This window comes from Apus apus, chromosome 21 (assembly GCF_020740795.1).
Source record: "Apus apus isolate bApuApu2 chromosome 21, bApuApu2.pri.cur, whole genome shotgun sequence".
Taxonomy (NCBI): Eukaryota; Metazoa; Chordata; class Aves; order Apodiformes; family Apodidae; genus Apus; species Apus apus.
In genome coordinates, this window is record NC_067302.1 from 7,100,834 (window position 1) to 7,119,813 (window position 18,980).

Below are 18,980 nucleotides of genomic sequence, written 5' to 3' on the forward strand. Positions count from 1 at the left end.
TTCCTGCTGGTGTCTGCAGGCCAGTCGTTTCTATCAAACCTAAGAGTTTGTTTGTCTTCTGCAGAGCCCAAACTGAGCCTTCCCCCTCCCGCCCGCCTTCCCTCCTGCCACGCACCCGCCTGGTGTCTGGGCAGATGGATGAGTGTTTCCCCAGCCCAGGATCAAGTCCTGCAGCTGTGACACTACAACCAGAGTCACAAAGTTTCAGCAACCTCTGGTTTGTTGTAACCTCTCATTTTCTCAGTCTGCTGCATGTTAACTGAATCCTTCAGTGGGAAATCCCTCAGGGGCCTGGCTGAGCACAGCTGGGGTCCTGCGGGCACAGGGCGGCTGATTTGTGGCTGCAGAGCAGCTGGCAACATTTTCTGGGATTTTCTTAAAGCTTTGGTGAGATTCCCTTCCACAAGTGAGTCTCTGTCCTGTGGGACACCAGCCTCCATAGGGGCCAAGGCATGAACCACACACTCAGGAAGCCGGTTGTCATTTTGATTTTTGTTTTTAATTTGAAATAACTCTTTGAAGCAGATTCAGGGCAGATACCACTGACCTCTTACCACAAACGTTTAACATGTATTTGCAATGATAAAGTCATACAGCTTAAAACACAAAGTAAAGGGAGGGGGAGAGAAAGAGGCCACTGCCTTTGTGTGAGTCCAGGTCCCAGGCCAGGGGAGTAACCGTGGGGGTCCTGCTGCCCTGGGCCGCCCCGCCAGGCTCGGGTCAGGGCCTTTGGTCACCAAGTCTCACGTCAGGGTCCTTGGCTGACTCCTGCTCCACCTCTCCTCCCTGCAGCGTCCCCCTGGAGCCCTGGGGAGGTGGGCTTCCCTCCCTGTGTGCTCCCACTCCTTGGCAGCATCCTTCTGTGGTCCCGGGGGGTGTGTGTGTGCAGCCTCCTTAAGGACTGTGGATGTGGTTTCTGTCGGGTCTGTGGGTTTCTGTCATTCTGGGACATAAGTCTGTCTTTCTGGATATGTGTACGTGTGGTGTAGCAGTGCTCTGGTTCAATAAAGCTTTCATATACATAGCAGCAATGAAATCTTGCCATCAGGTGACGTGAAGGGGCAGCTACTGGGCAGGGCTGGCGGACGTGGCAGGGACCATGGCCCCTCTCTGTCTGCTCTTCCTCTTCTTGGTGCCAGACTTACTGTCTTTGGTGTCTTTCCGATTTCTGTTCCCATTCGCATTGTCTTGCTTTCCTTGCTCTTCCTTTTTCTTCCTTTTCCCTGCAGGAAAGCAGAGGGGCACAGTGAGGCTCTCAGCACAGCGAGCTGGCCAGTGGGCACTGCTGCCAGGGGTGCTGACAGGCCTGTGCCCCCCCACACACAGAGGTGCCCATGGCTGCCCTGTCTGCCAGGCTGGGCTTTCCATTGCCAGCTGCTTCCTGAATATAAACAGGGAAGAGGGATCAAATCAGGATTTTGCTTTGCAACCACTGTTTTCCAGCAGAAGTGTTAACACTTGCAGTGCTCCATGGCTGCATACCAAGCCCCTTAGGTAACCAGAGGAGCAGACTGGCCCTGGCTGCCTCCCCTGCCTGCTGCTTAATCCCTGCGTGTTAGTCACTGCTCAGAACCAGTCTCCCTCAAAACACTCAACCCAGCTGCAATCCCTGTCCATCCCATAAAAGGATGACCAAACCACCATCCATCCTGAAGACACTCTAATTCCTGGGAAAAACATGGGCCTAGGCACTCTGGAAGAGCAGCAGACTCCCCTCCCCACAGCACACAGGCGCCTCTGGCCACTGCTCTTTGGCCAGGGAAGAAGCTGAAACACCTGGAAGCCCACGGGACACCTGACAAGCCACACTGAGCATCACCCACCCAGGGGTCTGTGCTGGTTCCACCTTCCTACCTGCCATCAGGTGTGTTCCCTGTGCCACAGAGGGGTAGTGAGGTGTGCAGCACACCTGTGGCACCGGACAACAGGCTGGGTCCTTGTGCCTGACAAGTGAAGGCTGCTGGGAGGGACAGTGACACGCGCCAGGTCTGCTCACCTTCAGGGCACTGGTTCTTCTGCACAGTGCATCTCCGCACCTCGGTGGTGGCAGGACACAGGGACACGTCTCCAGAGGGAGCCTGCAGAATCCGCCGCGTTCGGTCTTCGTTGCCCTTCTTGAAGCCACAGAGCTTCCTCTTCTTGGAGCAGGGCCCCCAGGGCCCCCACTCACTCATTTCACATTGTGCTGCCAGATGACAAGAGAGGCCAGGGATAACTCCTGTGACGGCTGCTGCCCTCACACCATCACACCTCTCCCCCACTACAGGCTTGAAGGGCACACCTGTCTCCCCAGCAGCTTCCCAAGTTTTCAAGGCTCCCCCTTCCCTGCACACATGCAGCAGCAATGCTGGGGTGCTGCTTCCCATCTAGGCTGGTTTCCAGAGGACTCTGCCCTCCAAAGGGCTGGGTCTGGCCTGCACCATCATCCCCTGGACACGGTGTGAGGAGCCATCACCTCCGAGGGGTTCATTTTATCATCCAAACCCAACTGCAGCAACACACGACTGGGCCCGACGGGCACACAAAGAGCTCAGTGGGAGGTGCCCGAGCATCACTCACCAGAGCTGCTGCACTCACCAGGGCTGCTGCACTCACCAGGGCTGCTGCACTCCATGGTGCCGTTGGCAGCAGAGTAGCCTTCGGGGCATGTGACGTAACATCTCCCTTTGTGCAAATACAAACCTTCCTTACATTTTGTGCAAAAGTTTCGACTGAAACAGGACTCACAGTTCTCAATTTTGCATTCTGGGGAAACAGAAAACAACCACAAAGCCATCATGTAGTCTGGGGTGAGCAAAAGGCTCAGGAAGCACTGGGCAGCTAACTGGAGTTTGCTCCTGGCTCCAGGGGGTTTACCAACAGCCAGGGCAAGCCTCCGAACGTCCTGCCAGGCCTGGTTGTGCTAGTCAGAGAGAAGTCAGTTTTCTTTGCACCATTCTCTGGTACAGGACAGAGCCACTGTGCTGCAGCTCCCAGAGCCAGCAGCAGCCACTGCCAGATCAAAATCAGCCAGGGTGGAAAAGGTCTGGGCTGGTGTTCAGCTTGAATGGGGCAGGGCAAAGAATAAAGTCCCGTGTCAAATGCTCCAGCTGCAGCTACAGAACAGGCCACAAAGAAACAGAGTTAGATGGAAATCTGGCCATCAGGGTGGTTTGCATGAAACTGCCAGGGAAGTGATCGTGTTTTTCCATGTCCAGTTTCTTTCTGGTGCTCTGGCTGAACAAGGCAGCCCCAGGCCAAGGATCTTGCTCAGATGGCTGCTTGGCTATGGTGAACGTGCAGAGAAGAAAAGGTGCTTGTGTGAGCAGTACCTAAAAGCTCAAAGGATCCTCCTCCTTCCTCCCAAAAGGCAAAAACTTGAGTCAGAACCTGTGTGGAAGGGCTGGCGGGGGAGCAGTGGTGTTACCCCGGTTCTGGGGGCACTGTTGGGGAAGTGGCTGGTCCAAGGAAAGGGCAGCCTGGCTGCACGGCGCCCGGGCACCCAAGGGGTTTTAGCCAACATCAGCATAAATGACAGGGTGATTCCCTGGGTGGATCACTGCCCAGCTCAGCACCACCTTCTCCTCTTCAACACAGCCACAGCAGCTCCTCCCACCTGAACAGAGACCGCAGGACCCCCTGCCAAGCCCCACCACCCTCCTTGTTTTGCCCCTTCCCTCCCACCCTGTTACTCACTGATGCACTTGTTCATGTCTGTATTGCGAAGGCCGAAGTATCCCAGTGGACAAGATGGCAGGCAAATCCCAATTTGCCGGATATCATTCCTCTCCAGAAGGATGAAGAGCTTGGGGGAACATCTCAGGCACCCATTGAACTCGGAGCACAGGTCGCAGCCTCTGGCACAGCCCTGGCTCAGCTCGGTGCTGACTGGAAGAGCAGAGAGAGGCAGTGGTCAGTGCTGCCAGCACCAGCAGCCCTGAGGCTGCAACCTGCTGCTCTGGCACACGTGCCCGATGCCCCCCAGCAAGGGTGCTTGGGCCGTGACAGCAGCACCAGCATGGAGCAGGGCCCAGGAGCAGCCACCAGCTCTCCACAGGGTCCCAGCGCTGTCTCCCCCCAAGCCCTGGCCACCAGCTGCCGCCTGCACTGGGCAGGTGCCCTCGAGGGACACACACCGGGTCCTGTCCCCTCCCGCGGCCCCGCCGAGCTGCGGGAAGGCTGCAGGATGAGCGGGGAGTGGAGCTCACACTGCTGGAGCAAAACCCTCTGACTAATTCTGCACTGTGCTTCAGGCCAGGCTGCATCCCAAGCCATGACCCTGCTTGTATCTGGCACTGCAGGAGAATTCACTGCCCCCAAAATAGAGATGTGTTCTCAGCTCATAAGTTGAGTCCAAGAAAAATATTCAGTCCCATGTCTTGAGAGTTTTCTGCTTTTAATTATGATATAAAATGCTGCTTGTTTTGAAACCAATAGCATTCTTTGCAGGCTAGAATGCAGGTTATTTTTATTAGTTTATTATGCAAGCCATGTCCTTGTTTATAGAAAAACTGTGTATTTAAAAACATATTCTTTTAAATACTGTGTTTACACTTCAAAAGCCAGTGCAGAGCACCACAGAGTTCACACGCCAGACTGAGAGGTAAGAAAACTTTCCTCTCTCCCTGCAGTGACCCGAGGCCCTGGCAGCTCCCCTGCTCCTGTCCCTGCCCTGTGGCTGCCTCCATGGGCATGGAGGCTGCCACAGCCTCGGGAAGTGAAACAGAAAGCCAGGGGGGCTCCCAGCCCCACAGAGCCTCCATGCCTGCTGCTAGGAGGGTTTGCTGGGTCTGCTCTGGGACCTTCCCCTGCCATCCACAGGGACACTCCTCCCATCCCTACCCAGTGCTGCCTGTGGGTACTGAGGCAATTGCCCATAGCTCAGGGCTGTGGCAGGTCCAATGGGACAGGTGAGTGCATGTCTGCACAGGAGCAAGACCTGGGGACCCCCAAGGCTCTGCCCAGCTCTCTGTGTTGACAAACACATTCACCATCTGCACAACCCGTACAGCATCACAAGAACGAGAGAAGGAAAGCGTTTCATACATACTTCGTCTTTGCCTCTTGCCCTTCACCACTTTGCTGCTGCCTGTTAGATCCATCGAGCTTAGAAAAACCACCACCACAAGCAGTCCAAGCTGCATAGTAACTCTCCAGTGCTGCAGCCCCTCCGTCGCAGGGTGGTTGCAGGAGCCTGCTCCACAGCTGGTGATCTCGCTGCTGCTGCTGCTGCTGCTGCTACAACGTCTCAGGTGGGATCAGAGCTGAGAGTCTGTGCACGAAGCCTGGTACAGGACCATATCCACAAACTACATCAGCAACAGCGAGCTTAGGTAGCAGGTAACATGGCTCTACCTTCATCCCCGTAAGGAGCACAGGAGCTTGTCTCTAGTCCCATCTGGGGGCTCTGGCAGCGAGCGTTAGCTGCTTGCAATTTCCAAGAGCGCAGGCAGGAGCTGCAAGGGAAGAGGAGAAGGATTAACTGGGCAGTCGACATGGCTGCGGTAGCGCTGGGCCTGGCGCTGGGGCGGCCGGTGGCACCTGGAGCAGTGAGGGGCTCCAGCCCTCCAGCCTCACCCCCATCACTGCTGCTCAGGGGCCGCTTGCACACGCAGAAACGCCTCACACAGCTTTGCCATCTGCCGATGCTGCATACGGTTATAGCTGTAAGTTGTTTAAAATAGTGCCAGTCCCCCTGGGCCACCCCTCCTGGCGCAGCAGATGGCCTCTGCAGGCTGCCAAGCACTCAAGATGTTTCCCATCAAGTGGGCACCTCTGGGGCTGGTCGAGGAGCCGAGCAGAGAGCGAGCCTGCAGTCCCAAGCTGGAGACGGGACTGTCTGGGGACGGGGCGGGATCGTCCCACAGGCTGCCTGAAATGCCGCGTTTCTGCTCGGAGGGAATTTCCAAACCTCCCAGCTCCCATTCCCCTGGAGCAGCAGGGAAGGGTCAGCCCAGGGCTTGCCAGCTCTTGCACAGTCGTGCTGGTGGAGGAAGCCCAGTGTTGGGCAGCAAGCACGGCACTAAGTGCCATGCTGCCCTCACCAAGCAGTGGTGGGGAGATGCCGTACGTGCAAGGCAGGACAGGGCCAACAAACCACAGTGCCGGGAGGACAGGCTGGGTGACAAACCAATTGCTCTGCATGGACTTCTTGGAGAGCAAATGCAGGGGGAAATGGCTGGGTGGCAGCCCAGTGCCTGCCCCGTCCTCACTGTGGAGTGGCTGAGACTCTGCTCCAGGCTCCCCCAGGAAATGACCCAGGAGGTGGTTTTCCAGGGCTCTGGGGCTGGTGTGCAGGGTGGGTGACCTCCAGGCTGCACCAAGAGCTCCAGCACTGCCAGGCAGGGCCACGCTCTTCTCTGCAGCTGGCAGAGCAAAGCCCCGCCAACAGCTGCCATTATGTGGGAAAAAACCCAGTAACATTCACTCTGTGAGGTCAAATGAAACAGAAAATGGTTTTAATCCTTTTATAATAACTGTGCAATCACCAGTGCCCCAAATGGCCAGTGGGAATGGTGCTGGAGCGAAGCCCGGCCGCAGCCCGTGTGCTGCCTGTGGGAAAGATGTGGGCCCAGGGTGCTCATCCCCTCCCACAGCCACCATGGGGTGGGGGACCTGCTGGGGGCTGCCACACAGAGCAGCCCCCCTGCCCCAGCACAGCTCTAGGGTGGTTACAGCTACAGCAGCAAAACACTCACCAGGGAGGGCTGCCCACAGCGGCAGGTGGGCAGCGCTGGAGTCACCTGCTGCAGGAGACGTGACCCAGGTGCTGCTGGGCCTGGTGGCACCTGATGGCAGCTCGGGCTGACGTGCCCCGGTGAGGCCCGGGGGCCACCCGGTGCTGCCATCCTCCTCCTGCCCCCATGGCTTTGTGCTGCTGCGAGCTGCTGGGGCAGGAGCACCACGCTCCCCCTGTGCTTGTTACAGCCCACAACTCATCCCCAGGATTTTCAAATAAATAATTAGTCACTTGGGTAAACACCAACTTGTTCTGCACTTCCAAGTCTGTTTGCTGCGAGCTGCGTTAAAACACTGTTAAGTGCTTGAGCTGGGCTGTTGGGAGCGTTTACCAGAGCAGGGGACCCCTCCCCAGCCCAGCGCGGCCACACGGCGCAGGCAGGGGCACCGCGCTGCTGCGGCGGGCAGGGTCAGGGCAGCAGGTGCTGCTCTCCCCGAGCAGAGCTGCTCATCACGGCGGGTTTGCAGGTGAACCGCGGTAGCAGGAAGCACACGCTGCACCCGCACCGAGTCCTGCACTGTTTACACAACACTCACAGTTTAGGCAAAGTCCCCTCGGTGTGCGGACAGCAGCAGGGGTATTCTTAGGGAGCAAATACAACCCCGGCGTGCCAAGAGCCAGCAGGAAGCTTGTGCTGCCCCACATACCCCACCTCTCAGGGCTTGTTCAGTGCAAGGGCAGGGAAGTGCTGCAGGAAACCTTGAAGCCCCAGCTGCCCAGTCAGCACAGAAAAGCTACTGGCATCCTGGATGCTGAAAAGCCAGTGCCAGGGTGGGTCACCAGCACCATCCCCATGTTTCAAAACCTCCATGCAAGCACACAGTGTCTGCAGCATGCCCACTGGCAGAGGCTGCAGCAGGAGGGCTGGGCTTCCAGCTCTTCCCACCCTCACCTCAGGACACAAATTATGATTCTTTCTGCTATTGCAGTCATCAGTCAAGCTCAGGTTGCTGCAAACAATTTCCAGTCTAAACATTAGCAGGATTTATGCCATTATCCCATCGACAGGAAGAATTTGGGGTAACCTGAATTGCTCTGAATTCTTTTATGGAGAGACCTGGCCCCTGCATCTAAGATGACAGTAAGACTTGTTTGCAATTCAATCAGGATAAATTAGTCCTTGGGAGCTCCAATACAAGCCAGAAAATGTAAACCATCCAGATAATTTACCATTAGTCCTCCTACACACAAGGTGAGAAAGACCAACATTATATCCCTGGGACATTTGAGACCTAATCCACAATAACTAAATTGCTGATATATTGCCTCTTGCTGAATTTATCAGGCTATCCATAATGTAAACGGGCTCTCCAAAGGTTTACTGAGTCTGGGAGAGAAGGACCAGATGCTTGTGTGAGGGCTGGAGGCAGGACAAAGTCTGATTACAGCAGCAGCAGTAATGAACCTCCGGGAACTGCCAGGTCGGCTGCCAACGGCCAGCAGGACATCAGCTGTGAGTGCAGGGACATTTGAGTTTCCAGGTCTTGAAGCTAGATAGAAAATTTTATTTTCACCTTGGCAGTCTGTTCAGGGGGTGCCAATACACAATACAGGTCTCAGAAATACATCTGCAGGAAGAGTTGCGGTTTTGCAGGATTCAGCTGGGTTGGTTTGGTCCCAGCAGTCTCCCAGCCCTGCTGCAGATCCCAGGCCTGCCTTTGTGTGACATTCCAACAAGTCCATCAAATAACCAAAGTGGCACGCGGTTAAAGAGCACTGGGAGGAGGAAACAGGAGCGGGCTGCATGCAAGGATAGGGACCATGGTGGTCCTTGCTCCTGGCACGAGGAGCTGCTGCCCAGAGTCTGAGCCCTCCAGAGCAGGGCTGCAGCGACAAACCCCAGCGGGTACCGGAGGGGAGAGAACGAGACGCCACCGACCCCGAGCCCGGCCCCGGGAGCGGCGCAGCTGCCCTTACAGCACGGCAGAACCTCAGCAGGTGGGACATCCCCAGCAGGAGAGGAGGCGCCTTTCAAACAAGCCGAAGCCCACACACGCCGTTATCTTGTTGCATGCCTTGCCCTCCCTTGGCAAAAGTCTCTGACAGGCAAATCTTCCCCGGCACACGAAAAACTCGCAGCCCCAGGTGTGGCTGCGCGGCTCCCAGCCCGGCGAGGAGCGGAGCCAGCAGGCTCCCAGGGGCACGTTCCCTCAGGAACCAGCCCCCGGGTCGGGTGCTGCCCGGTGTGCGAAGGAAGGCAGCGTGGTGCTGCAGGTGGCGGGTTTGGGGCTCTCATTCTCCTTGTGAACATCTCTCACCGTCTTTCCAAGGGGGCTTCCCCGAGGACACGGCAGATAGGGCTCATGCTCCGGGAGCAGCGCTGTCAAACAGGGACGAAGGTCCCACGCACGCAGGGCTCGGTGATCGCCACTGCCACAGGGTGTCTCACGCGCCTCCAGCCGCAGACACCCTGCACATGCACAAGCAGAGCCAATTTGTTCTGCTTAATCCTTGAAGCAATAAAAGAAGGCTGCATTAAGTCAAATTTCCGAACCAGAAGGTCTTCATTTGATATTATATCTGAGAGCCAAGTTCTGCAAAATCCCTAACCCATAAACTTCACAGAAAAAAAAAAAAATAATAAAACCCAATCTGGCAGCAGAGTCCTCCGCAGCATTGTTGAGGTCGGACTCCTTCCCCCAGCTTCTGCTCTGCATTCCCCGGATCTGCGGAGCCGTGCTGTGACCCGCTGGTGGGGAACACGCCGAGGAGAGGCCCCTGCCCGTGGCTGCCCCGCTCGGCAGCCCCGGCACCCCCGCCGCCTGCAGCCCCCGCGCTGCTCCGCTCTTCCCCTGCCCGCCTCGTGCGGTGCCCGGCACAGCAGCTGCTCCAAGTAATGCCGCGATTCATAGTGCCACAGGCCTCTCTCCGGGAGCGCTCGTTGTAAAACATCAGGACGTTTTTTACTAGGGGATTTCCGTTACTCTCTCCAGTAATGCCGAGAGGCGGCACGTTGTTCTGGAGCAGAAGGAAGCAGCGAAGTCCTGCAGCAGGCTGCAGGCTCGGGGAGTTCTGCTTCTCCACAGAAACAGGGCAACACTTGGAAATGCACACGAGTTTTCCTGGCAGCTCCGGGACCACAGGCCGGGAAGCTGCCCAGGGAATTGGCAGCAGCCACCCAAGAATCAAACCTCTTAGGTACAACTTCATGTAGGTTTGATGTCTTCCTGCAATTCAGTAACTCACTCACTGAATGCCAGGCAGGGACAGACTGCACTAGATCAGCAGCAACCAAAGCATGTTTCAGACCAGGAATTGCAAAACAGTCCATTGCAGAGCAGGGCACTGGAAACCTTGCTCTTCCACCAAAAGTGCTCCTCAATAGCCCTAAAGGCCCTACTGCCACGCGGGGATGTGCTCAGCAGATTCCCCAGGAGGTGCAGAGCAGACACACCATGTTAGCATATCAGGGACCCTGAGCATGCGGGGAGCAGGAGGGTCTAATGAGAAATGGGAAGCACAGCCAGGGCTGCTAGGGCTCTTGTGCTACACAAGTGTGCACACATTCAGCTCAGTTCCCCTCTTATTTCAGTGTAAATATGTCCAAACAAGGGCTCACAACAACTTTCCACAACTGACTCTAAATGCAGGCTTTTTCAAAGCAAATTTTCAAGGCTTACAGGACCCCTGTGGGTCACACACTGCACTTCTCCAGGCAAAAGCAGAGATGAAGCCCAGGGCAAAGACCCTGAACAAAACCTGGGGCTCTTTGCTTGGCTGTACACAAGGGAAACATCTGCCAGGTGTGAGCTTCCGGCAGGGGTCCTGGTGCACTGGCTCTTCCACCAAAATGCCACTGCCTGGGAAACCTGAGCCCTGCAGAGCCAGGAGCAGCACCGGTGTTAGGAGCAGAAGAAAACACAACTGGGAAAAATAACCAGTGGCCCCAGCTTTGGGCATCAGGGAGGACAGGGGGTTGGGTCAGTGCAAGCTCTGCCTTTTTGAGGGGTGACAGCAACCTGCACTGCGGGACAGGGACCCCGCTCTGAGCGCTGCAGAGCCTGGCATCACTTGGTGGTCTGCAAGGAAGGACATCCTGCAGTTGTTGGTGGGTATGGCCAGAAAACTGTGTCTGCGTGTGCCAGGGCCTCCGGCCAAATGGGCACTTCTGTCCGTGGGGCAGACCACGGGCTGCCCTCGCACAGCACTGGGGAAGGAGGCCCTGCCAGCTGGTTCCTGTGTCTCTCTCAGCTGGGTGGTTCCTGCTTTCCCACCCCAGTGCCCTTCCGCAGGCTGAGGGAGGCTGACCTGGCACCCAGCTCTGGTGTGCAGTGCAGCCTCAGGGCTCTGCCAGTCCAGGTCTAGCTCAGCTGATATAAACGTCGGGTTCCTGCTCTGCCGCTGCCTGTGCACGCTGGCATGGCCAGTTTATTTCAGCTGTGCTCAGGGGTTCACGTCCGTGCCTCCTGTGCCCAGCTTCTTCCCCGCCGTGTCCCTCAGGGGGGTGCTGCTGCACTCACAGCTGCTGCGCTGGGGCCAGGGAGCTGATCCAGCTGAAACGAGCCTTTTTTCCAGGGTGGTTTCCAGGCATGTCACAGTGCCTGCCGACGTTCCCAGGCCCAGCACGGCCACCATCCTCCCATCCAGCCTCCACGGCCCCAGCCCTGTGGTGGGGATGGAGTGATGGGGCAGTCAGGAGCTCACCGGCTCCAGAGTCATGGATGGACTCCAGAGAGAAACATTCAACCTGGAGAACACCTTGGACAGATGTTTCACTGCAAGTGCTGAGTCCCTGCAGGATCTCAGCATCAACCTGGCTGCCACAAACGCCCTGTAAGCACTTCCCCAAGTTCATGGACCTTCAGTAAGAGGATTTTTTGCACTGGTACCCGCTGACCGCTGCGCAGGAGAGGAAAGGCTCCATGCCTGCCATGCTGTGCAACACTTGCTTCTACCAGTATTACTCTATTTTAGTGCCTTTTACTGTAAGACGCCCCTTTACACCCAAGCCACGTTAACCTGAACACCCTCTCATCCATCTCCAGGGCTGTTTAAGGGAATGCACACGCCTCAGACACAAGAAACCCTGGCAGCCTGGGGCTGACCATTGCCCAGCTGCCCGCACCCATGTCTCACAGCACCCCGCTCCGTCGGTACAGGGGACCAGGAGGACAGAGGCTGAAGTGTCACCTTGACGCGAGCCCTCGCTGGGCACCCGCGTCCCTGCCGGGCTGCGGGAGCGCTGCAGCCCTCCCTGAGCCCTCGCCAGCCGCAGCCCAGCGCCGAGATTCAGCAGCACGGAGATGCAGCAGCACTCCCCTTGCACATCAGCACGGAGTGTTAACACGGACGTCTAATTATTGCCACGATCGCTGTTAACAATTTCCCCACTGATGCCCCGTCCAGAAACCCAGGGACTAGGTACTTACCCCGCACCTTCCCGGTGCCTGCTGTGCCCCCATGGGTGCCGTCCTCTGCAGGAGGCTGAGTTAGGCGCAGCCAGGACAACTCTGAGACAGCAGCTGCCTAACTGCCTTTCCCCCTCATCACTCAGCTCGGGCACGCATGTCAGGGGGAGGCAGGCAGGGCACTGCAGCCCCCTGCGCGGCTCTCAGCGTCTGCACTGTGGCCGGCGGGACCCTCGGGCTGGTTCAGTTATCAGCAACGAGCTCCAGCGAACTGATCGACACTGCGACTAGCTCTCCATGCCCCCTTCCCGGCTGTGGGAAGGTAAAACAGCGGCAGGGAACGGCGCGCAACAGCCCAGCTTCCCCGCAAGCCCCGCACAGTTTAGGGGTGGGGGAGCCGGGGATCCCAACAGATCGCGCTGTGATTTCTCACAGCTTTCATTGTCTGAACTCATTATCCACATTGCACAAGGCAAACCCGCAAGTCGGATGCTGACAAGGCTTGCGTTCCTCATTAGCAGCCCACATTGCAAAAGCTTCATCTAAACAAACATGCATTCTGAAACCCTTACCTCTGACTTGTCACTCCCTCATCACTGCTGAAAAGACTCTACTGGTGTTTCAGTTTTGAAATACTACAAGACCAAATAGAAAAATCCTCGGTTCCTCCAGAGAAAGTTACATGCACATTTCTGTCAAAAAAGATGAAAAATATATTCATGGCGAGTTCATGGAGCAGTCTGGTGCATTTAGGTCTGGGGATTTTGTTCACTTGTTTTTTAAAGCAGGTTTCTAACAGCTTCCCAGGTTTTGCGCAGAGAAACAACCCCTTCTGTGATGTGCAGGATTTCAGCTCGTAAAGATCGCCCAGGCTAGTTCATACTCCATCAGCCCACGCTGCTCCCTGCGTATGCAAAGCAGAAAGTATGTGATCATATCAGAGCAATTTGCACATTAATAAATCCTGGTCTCAATGCCGTAGACTCCATCCCCATCCACCGAGTAGGGATTTTTATTATTATTATTATTACCAGAGTATCCAGCTTTGTAAAGGCATCTAGTGCAAACTCCTGCATGAGGGAATTCCACCCCACTAGTACCACCTCCTAAGACAATATCCAGCCAAAATATTGTGACTGTTGCAAAACCCGGACTGGAGCTCCACAAAGGACCTTCCAGCATTGCATCCAGAGCCAACAGGGTCTCAGTAAATTACTGCAGAGTGACACACCATCTAGTTGCCTTTGTAGTCTTTTTTATTTATGGCAGTTAATGCTGAGTTATTACTAACATTTCAGTGGTAACTGGTATATGAAGTCATCAGCTGTCATAACTGCATATGTTAATAAACATGTCTAATATTAAAAGCAGTTTATTATGCTCTGGAGCGGGGAAGGCACTAAGGGGAAGAGTTCAAAAGCCTGGTTATTTTTCCATCTCTGGCAATACAGCAGGAGGAAACACTGAGGCTCAGGAGAACAGGGTGACCCAGAGGGGTTATGCTGGGACCCCCGCTCCATCACACCTGCACAGCCCAGGAGCTCTCCTCCCTGTGCTGCTCTAGCTCCTCTTCCCCCCTCTACCCTAATGGGGGTGGCCAGGAGGGACATGAACAGATCCCTGCTTCGGTGGGTGCACAGGGGTTGGTGAGCTTTGGGCACCTTCCCCAGGAGACACCGTGTCTGGTGGGCCAGGCAGGACCCAGCACCGCGCCCTCACCACCCTCCTGGCGTGCGGTGCCACCCTGACCTGGCTGCACTCAGCAGCAGCTGTCCCCAGCCTGCTTGTCCCCCATGGAAGATGCAGGAGTGCCCCAGCCCCAGGGGAGCCCCGAGGAGGCACTGGGGACCCCCAGCCCATCCTATGCCGCTGTGCTGGAGGCTGGGGTGGAGAGCTGGTGCTCCCAGGGCACTCTGCCACAGAGCCCGCACCTGTGTCTCTGTAGGAGCCATAAGCTGCTGCTTCTTCATGCTCAGCTTCCCTCACCTTGGGGTCTCAGACAGAATGCTTGCCCTTCTCTGTTGCTGTCCTTGTCCAATTGCCTCTGGCTTTCTCTGGCTGAAGGTAATTTGCAGGCTGTGCTTTTTGTGGGGTGTTGCAAAAATCAATGGCAATTTCTTCTAAACTCTAACTTCTAAACTCTCTACATGAAAGTCATTTGGCCATACAAAAGGTAGTCTCGTTAAAACCCAAACCAGTGACAGGGCAGGAGTGATGGAACTGCAGAAGGAAATGCACAGTATGCCCCATCTTTACCTTCCCCCTTTTGTAGGTTAACTTCTCCAACCATCTGAACATGCTTCAGTATTTAAGTGCAAGATCCACTCAATCAGATGCCACAATTCTTCTTTAGTGACTAAAATTCCGTCTTAGCTTCCAGGTGTTCCTGGGACATCACAGGACAACGTGCTGATGGGTGAGACAGCTATGCCAAGCTGGGTGACTCACCATGCAGTGCTTAGCAAAAGTCTTGAAGCCACGAGGAGCAGCATTATCTTCACTTGATCCTCCCCAAGCTTGCAGGACTCCTAGCTGGAAGCCAGAGGGCACAGGCTCTTCCAGAGGCTGTTGAGGGCCCTTCAGTGGCTCCTGAATCCTGCCTGGGACTCTTGCTGGGCACCAAGACAGGTCCCTTCAGTACCCCACTGCCCATGAGCCTCTGCTGAAGATGTGTCTCTGAGTGTTCCCAGAGGCTGCTGGTATGAGCCCTGGAGCTCTTTGTGGGACTCAGCAATGAACTGGCAGCCTTGAGGAAAAGGAGGGCTGGGATATGGGATGTTACATGGAGCAGCACCCAGACACACTGGATTTGAAGGGTTCCACAGATCCGTGTTCTTCATACACTTGCAATCATCTCTGCTTTGCATAGTGTTTGTGTGGGGGCAGGCATGACCACAATAACACAAAACAGGCAAGAAAGAAAAGTCACCCTTTCTACAGCTTCTCCTTAGCATTGTGTTTGTGTGAATGCACATGTATATGGAAGTTTTATTCATCCTGAATTTTCTTTGGCACCTCGTTAAATGTCATCAGTTTCCTGCTTGTAAAACAGTATCTTCAGAGATCATCGCTATCTCACAGGAGCGTTAGTGAACGTGTTTTGAATATTGAGCAGATGCAAAGTGGTCACTGTTGCAAGTCTCCATATTGAAGACATTTTCTATTTATATTTGGAGGGTTCCTCCTATTCTAGGAAATTCTGAAGTACCATTAAATATATCTCTGGGACAAAATCACTTAGGTGACTGTAAGAGTGAAAAAATATAAACCGAAGATCTTGTATTTTATGCTTGCATTGAACAGACAAATCTTTCCCTTTCTAATCTCTCAGGGCACTGCAACTGCAACTGGCAGCTGTAGATCAAGTTTCAGTTGAGCAAATGTTTATAACAGAGTGATAAACCCCAAAGACAGAGCTCTAGAATGGAAATGCTGACAAACCCTGCTGAAACAGGGCTACCGGGCTCGTCAATAATTAGTGCATCTGACTGCCGGCAGAGGAGCCGTTTCCCAGCTCCCTGCTGTGAGAAGGTATCATTGCAGAGGACAGTAAATCACACTAAATCCTGCTTAACACTCTCCACAATAAATCCAGCATCAAGTCCCACATTTCTTCCCCTTCTGACAAGCAGCTAATTTACCGTTTTGTTTTGCTTTAGTTAACGGCGGTTGAGGCTGATCCTAAATTAATCCTAAACAATCTTGTACAAAAGGACATGAAATTCCACATTTTAGCAAAGTGAAAATGCCAAGCAGCTCCAGATTGAAAGCAGAGCTGCTGACGTGGGGGATTTTCCCTGCTACCCGGGGAGGTCCTCGCCGAGCAGGTGCCCAGCAGCCTGGGCCTCGCAGGCACAGCTCCTGGGGCTGGGAAGCATCATCCACTGCTCACAGCTCGCCCTCAGGATCATGCTGTGCATGGAAAGGGCATCAGGATGTCCCTGGAGCAGACAGAGGCCACCTGAATTCACCAGTTTCTGTCATACTAGGTGGAAAGGCAAGTGGCAGGTCTAATACTGCACTAGAGGTGTCAACCAGCCTGGGCAATCCTACCCAATTGGCCTCAGCCTTTCTCATCGGGGCTGTGTGTCCTGCTCTGCACAAAGCCAAGGGGAGACCTCCCTCCCTCATTTCTGCAGAGGAAATGCTGACTCTCCCACATCTCCCAGCCCACCATTCAAGTGCACAGCTCCCCTCCCCATAAAAAAACTGCCACTTTTTTGTCTAAGTTCATCTCTCTCTGGTTCCTGCCCTGCATCTCCCTCTGCTTCTCTTGGCCTCTCGTCCATGGAAAGCCCACCTTGCACAGAGACCATGGGAGCTTCCAGCCCTGGGTGCAGCTGAGGGCAGGGGTGATGCGGGACACAGACAGTGGTTTTGCACTCAGCAGCTCTGGCACTGAGCACCACAGCTTCTGTTAGACACAGGCCTCTGCTCCCTTGACATTAACCCTGTGTGCAGAGGCAGGTACCAGTGCCTACAAGTTCTTGGCTGGCACAGAGGCTGCATTACTCATCCATGGTGCCTCATCAACCTTTGATAATATCTCTGCATAAGCAAAAAGCAAAAAAGACGCTCGCCGAGAAAGCAGAAGGAAAGCAAGAATGTCCTGAAGTTTTCTCTGACACTCCAAGCCTCGACCTGCGGCGTGCTGCTTCTCTGCACCCTGCTTTGACAAAGAGGTCTGTCTGCTTCTCAGGAGGCTTATCTCCTGCTGAATGATTGATAGCCTGGGCAATTGTTTTTAATAATATCTGAACACCTGCAGTCCTCAGTCCCCGGTAATACAGTTATCCCAAGAGCCTAACTTATTGCATAAACAACTGCTCTGGTTGCAAAGACAGCTATTGAGTTCCTGAGACAGGCTACACAAACTGTGCTTGGGGGTCAGGCAGGATCATGCCTTCCACAGGGAGATGGGGGAGTGAGAGGAAGGAGATCTGACTGTCTGACAGGATCAGCCAGGAATGCTGCTTCTTCCTGGGCAGAGCAAGCAAGCCTGGGCTTCTGGCCGGGCAGCGCTGCTCGCTGGCCTTGCCGGCAGCCTGGGGCACGAGTCTTCATCCGGAGTGTCCCTGGGGAGGTCAGCCTGGTTTGGTCCTGAGCAGCTGTGAGCTGCAGAGCCATGAAAGCAAGTCCTGCATAGAACTTTTTGTGGGTGAAGGAAGAGCAGCTCCGTGTGCCCCAGACGTGTCACGGGCAGCGTGGGGGGCCGGCCTGCACCCCAGGGCAGGTCAAGAGGCGTCTGGCAGGACAGGCTGGCTGTGCGCTCGCCAGGCACTGGGCAGGGAGGCAGAGCTCAGCTGGCAGACGTGTGCTCCCCGGCCAGCCACCCTGCTTTTCAGGATCTCTGTCACGCCTGCCGGGCTTTCTGACACTGTGCCCCGTGCAGGCTGGACATTCTGCCTCTTTCCAAGGAGCAACGTTTTGCGCATGTTGGGAAACGCTCCTTTCTCATTTGCTTCGAAGGCCTTTTTCCCCTGTTGTTTGAGGAATGCTGTTTGAATTAGCTCCATGGATTGCAAACAGACCCTGTTGTTTTCCTTTCCCAATGCAGAGAGGCTTCTGTTCTCTTTGGCCTGCTGGATTAACCAGGGGGCCTCACACACTGACCCCTCTGCAGCTCAGGGAAGCTAATTTAATCCCAATATTGTTATAGATCACAGCAGGACGGATCTCACAGATTCCTTGAGGCAAACCAGCACTGAGCTCTGTCAGGGATGGCAGCTCACTGTGTTTGTAGAGGCAGGAGCTGCTACAATTTTTTCGTATAAAGTTTCTTCTACAAAACTTTGAAGGCTAGGGAGGAGGGCAGCACTGGTGGGGTGGTGGGTGCACCCTGGCACAGGAGTCCCACTGAGGAACTGCTCCATCTCAGAGAGCATCCCCCAGAGAGCAGAATCCTTTCTGTCCCGTAGAGACCTGTAGAAGTGGTCTGAGGTGTGATTTTTGAGCCTGGGAAAAGGCAGTAGGGCAACCGATAAAACTCTCACTTGCATTTTGATGGGGATGACCTGCCTTCTCATCCTGCATGCGTCTGCCTGTTCTCCCACAGCCCCACTGGAGAGGCATCGCTCTCCCCAGGATGAAAGTCCAGCTGTTCAGCAAACCCAGCTGAAGCCCCAACCCATCACACAGCACTAACCCATTTCCAAAGTACATCACACTTCTCACTCAGGCCGAAGCAGGGTCTGCTCTAAGGGCCAGCATGTGAGGTGACAGCCAAGGAGCAGCCAAGGAGAGTGTCCAGCCCCTGGAGTGGAGCTGGGCAGGGCAAGGGGGCAAGGGGGCCAAGGAGCCACTGGGATTTGCAGGGAAAGCTCTGCCTCTCCCAGCATTGCTCTGGGGGCTTTGATGTTTGGGAAAAGTAAATTGCTTTGGGACGCTATTAAAGACAAGTTTAAATGATGACACACCACAGGGCTGGGACTTCCAGCGTTTCTTGTAATTCTGTCCAGAGCTGGAAGTGGAAGAAGCCACTGGCACAGACAAGAGGACACGAAACTGAGAGCCTTTGCAGCAGGAGTGGCTCCATGAACTTGTCCCTCTCCAGGCTTCTGCCCCCTCCCTTCTTCCTCTGCTGCTGTTGTGCCCAGCAGCAGCGGGGCAGGAGCTGGTGCTGCTGTGGGGCTGGGCTGTCTCCACTTCCCCAGGAGCACGCGGCAGAGTCTGGGGAGCAGGGATGGGGCCACAGCCCACAGAGCCAGTCCTGGATGCTGGGCACAGGGATGGGAGCTGGGCATGCAGCCCCTGCGCAGGCCCATCCTCCCCTCTGCCACAAGCAACTCTTGGGAACATTCCTGCTGGATGACATTTCCCAAGGCATTGAGAAAAGAAAAAAAAAGGCACTTTTTTCCCAATATAAATTCTTGCAGCATTAAAAAAAACACACAATAGCTGTAAGCCCTGAAACG

The 18,980-nt window shown here is 55.1% G+C and overlaps 1 protein-coding gene across 3 annotated transcripts; it reads right to left on the reverse strand.

Moving 5' to 3' along the window:
- Window positions 1-483: 483 nt before the first annotated feature.
- RSPO1 (R-spondin 1) lies at window positions 484-13,157 on the reverse strand. Of its 3 annotated transcripts, XM_051638131.1 has the most exons (7): window positions 13,098-13,157; window positions 12,639-12,970; window positions 5,030-5,435; window positions 3,676-3,867; window positions 2,596-2,745; window positions 1,997-2,185; window positions 484-1,223 (listed from the first exon to the last, which is right to left on the reverse strand). In XM_051638131.1, the coding sequence occupies exons 3-7, from the start codon at window positions 5,121-5,123 to the stop codon at window positions 1,066-1,068; spliced, it is 783 nt and encodes a 260-aa protein (XP_051494091.1). In that variant the 5' UTR covers window positions 5,124-5,435; window positions 12,639-12,970; window positions 13,098-13,157; the 3' UTR covers window positions 484-1,065. The 3 variants fall into 3 exon arrangements, with proteins under 3 accessions (XP_051494091.1, XP_051494090.1, XP_051494092.1); XM_051638130.1 differs by having other exon boundaries at window positions 12,639-13,157; XM_051638132.1 differs by lacking the exons at window positions 12,639-12,970; window positions 13,098-13,157 and adding an exon at window positions 12,088-12,188.
- Window positions 13,158-18,980: the final 5,823 nt, after the last annotated feature.

Bases quoted from the DNA above. Each gene is read 5' to 3' on its own strand.
- RSPO1 (XM_051638131.1), bottom strand. From the start codon at position 5,123: ATGCAGCTTGGACTGCTTGTGGTGGTGGTTTTTCTAAGCTCGATGGAT. The intron at 3,868-5,029 runs GTATGTATGAAA...CTGCTCTTCCAG, and splicing joins GGGCAAGAGGCAAAGACGAA to TCAGCACCGAGCTGAGCCAG. The intron at 1,224-1,996 runs GTGAGCAGACCT...GCTTTCCTGCAG, and splicing joins GAAGAACCAGTGCCCTGAAG to GGAAAAGGAAGAAAAAGGAA.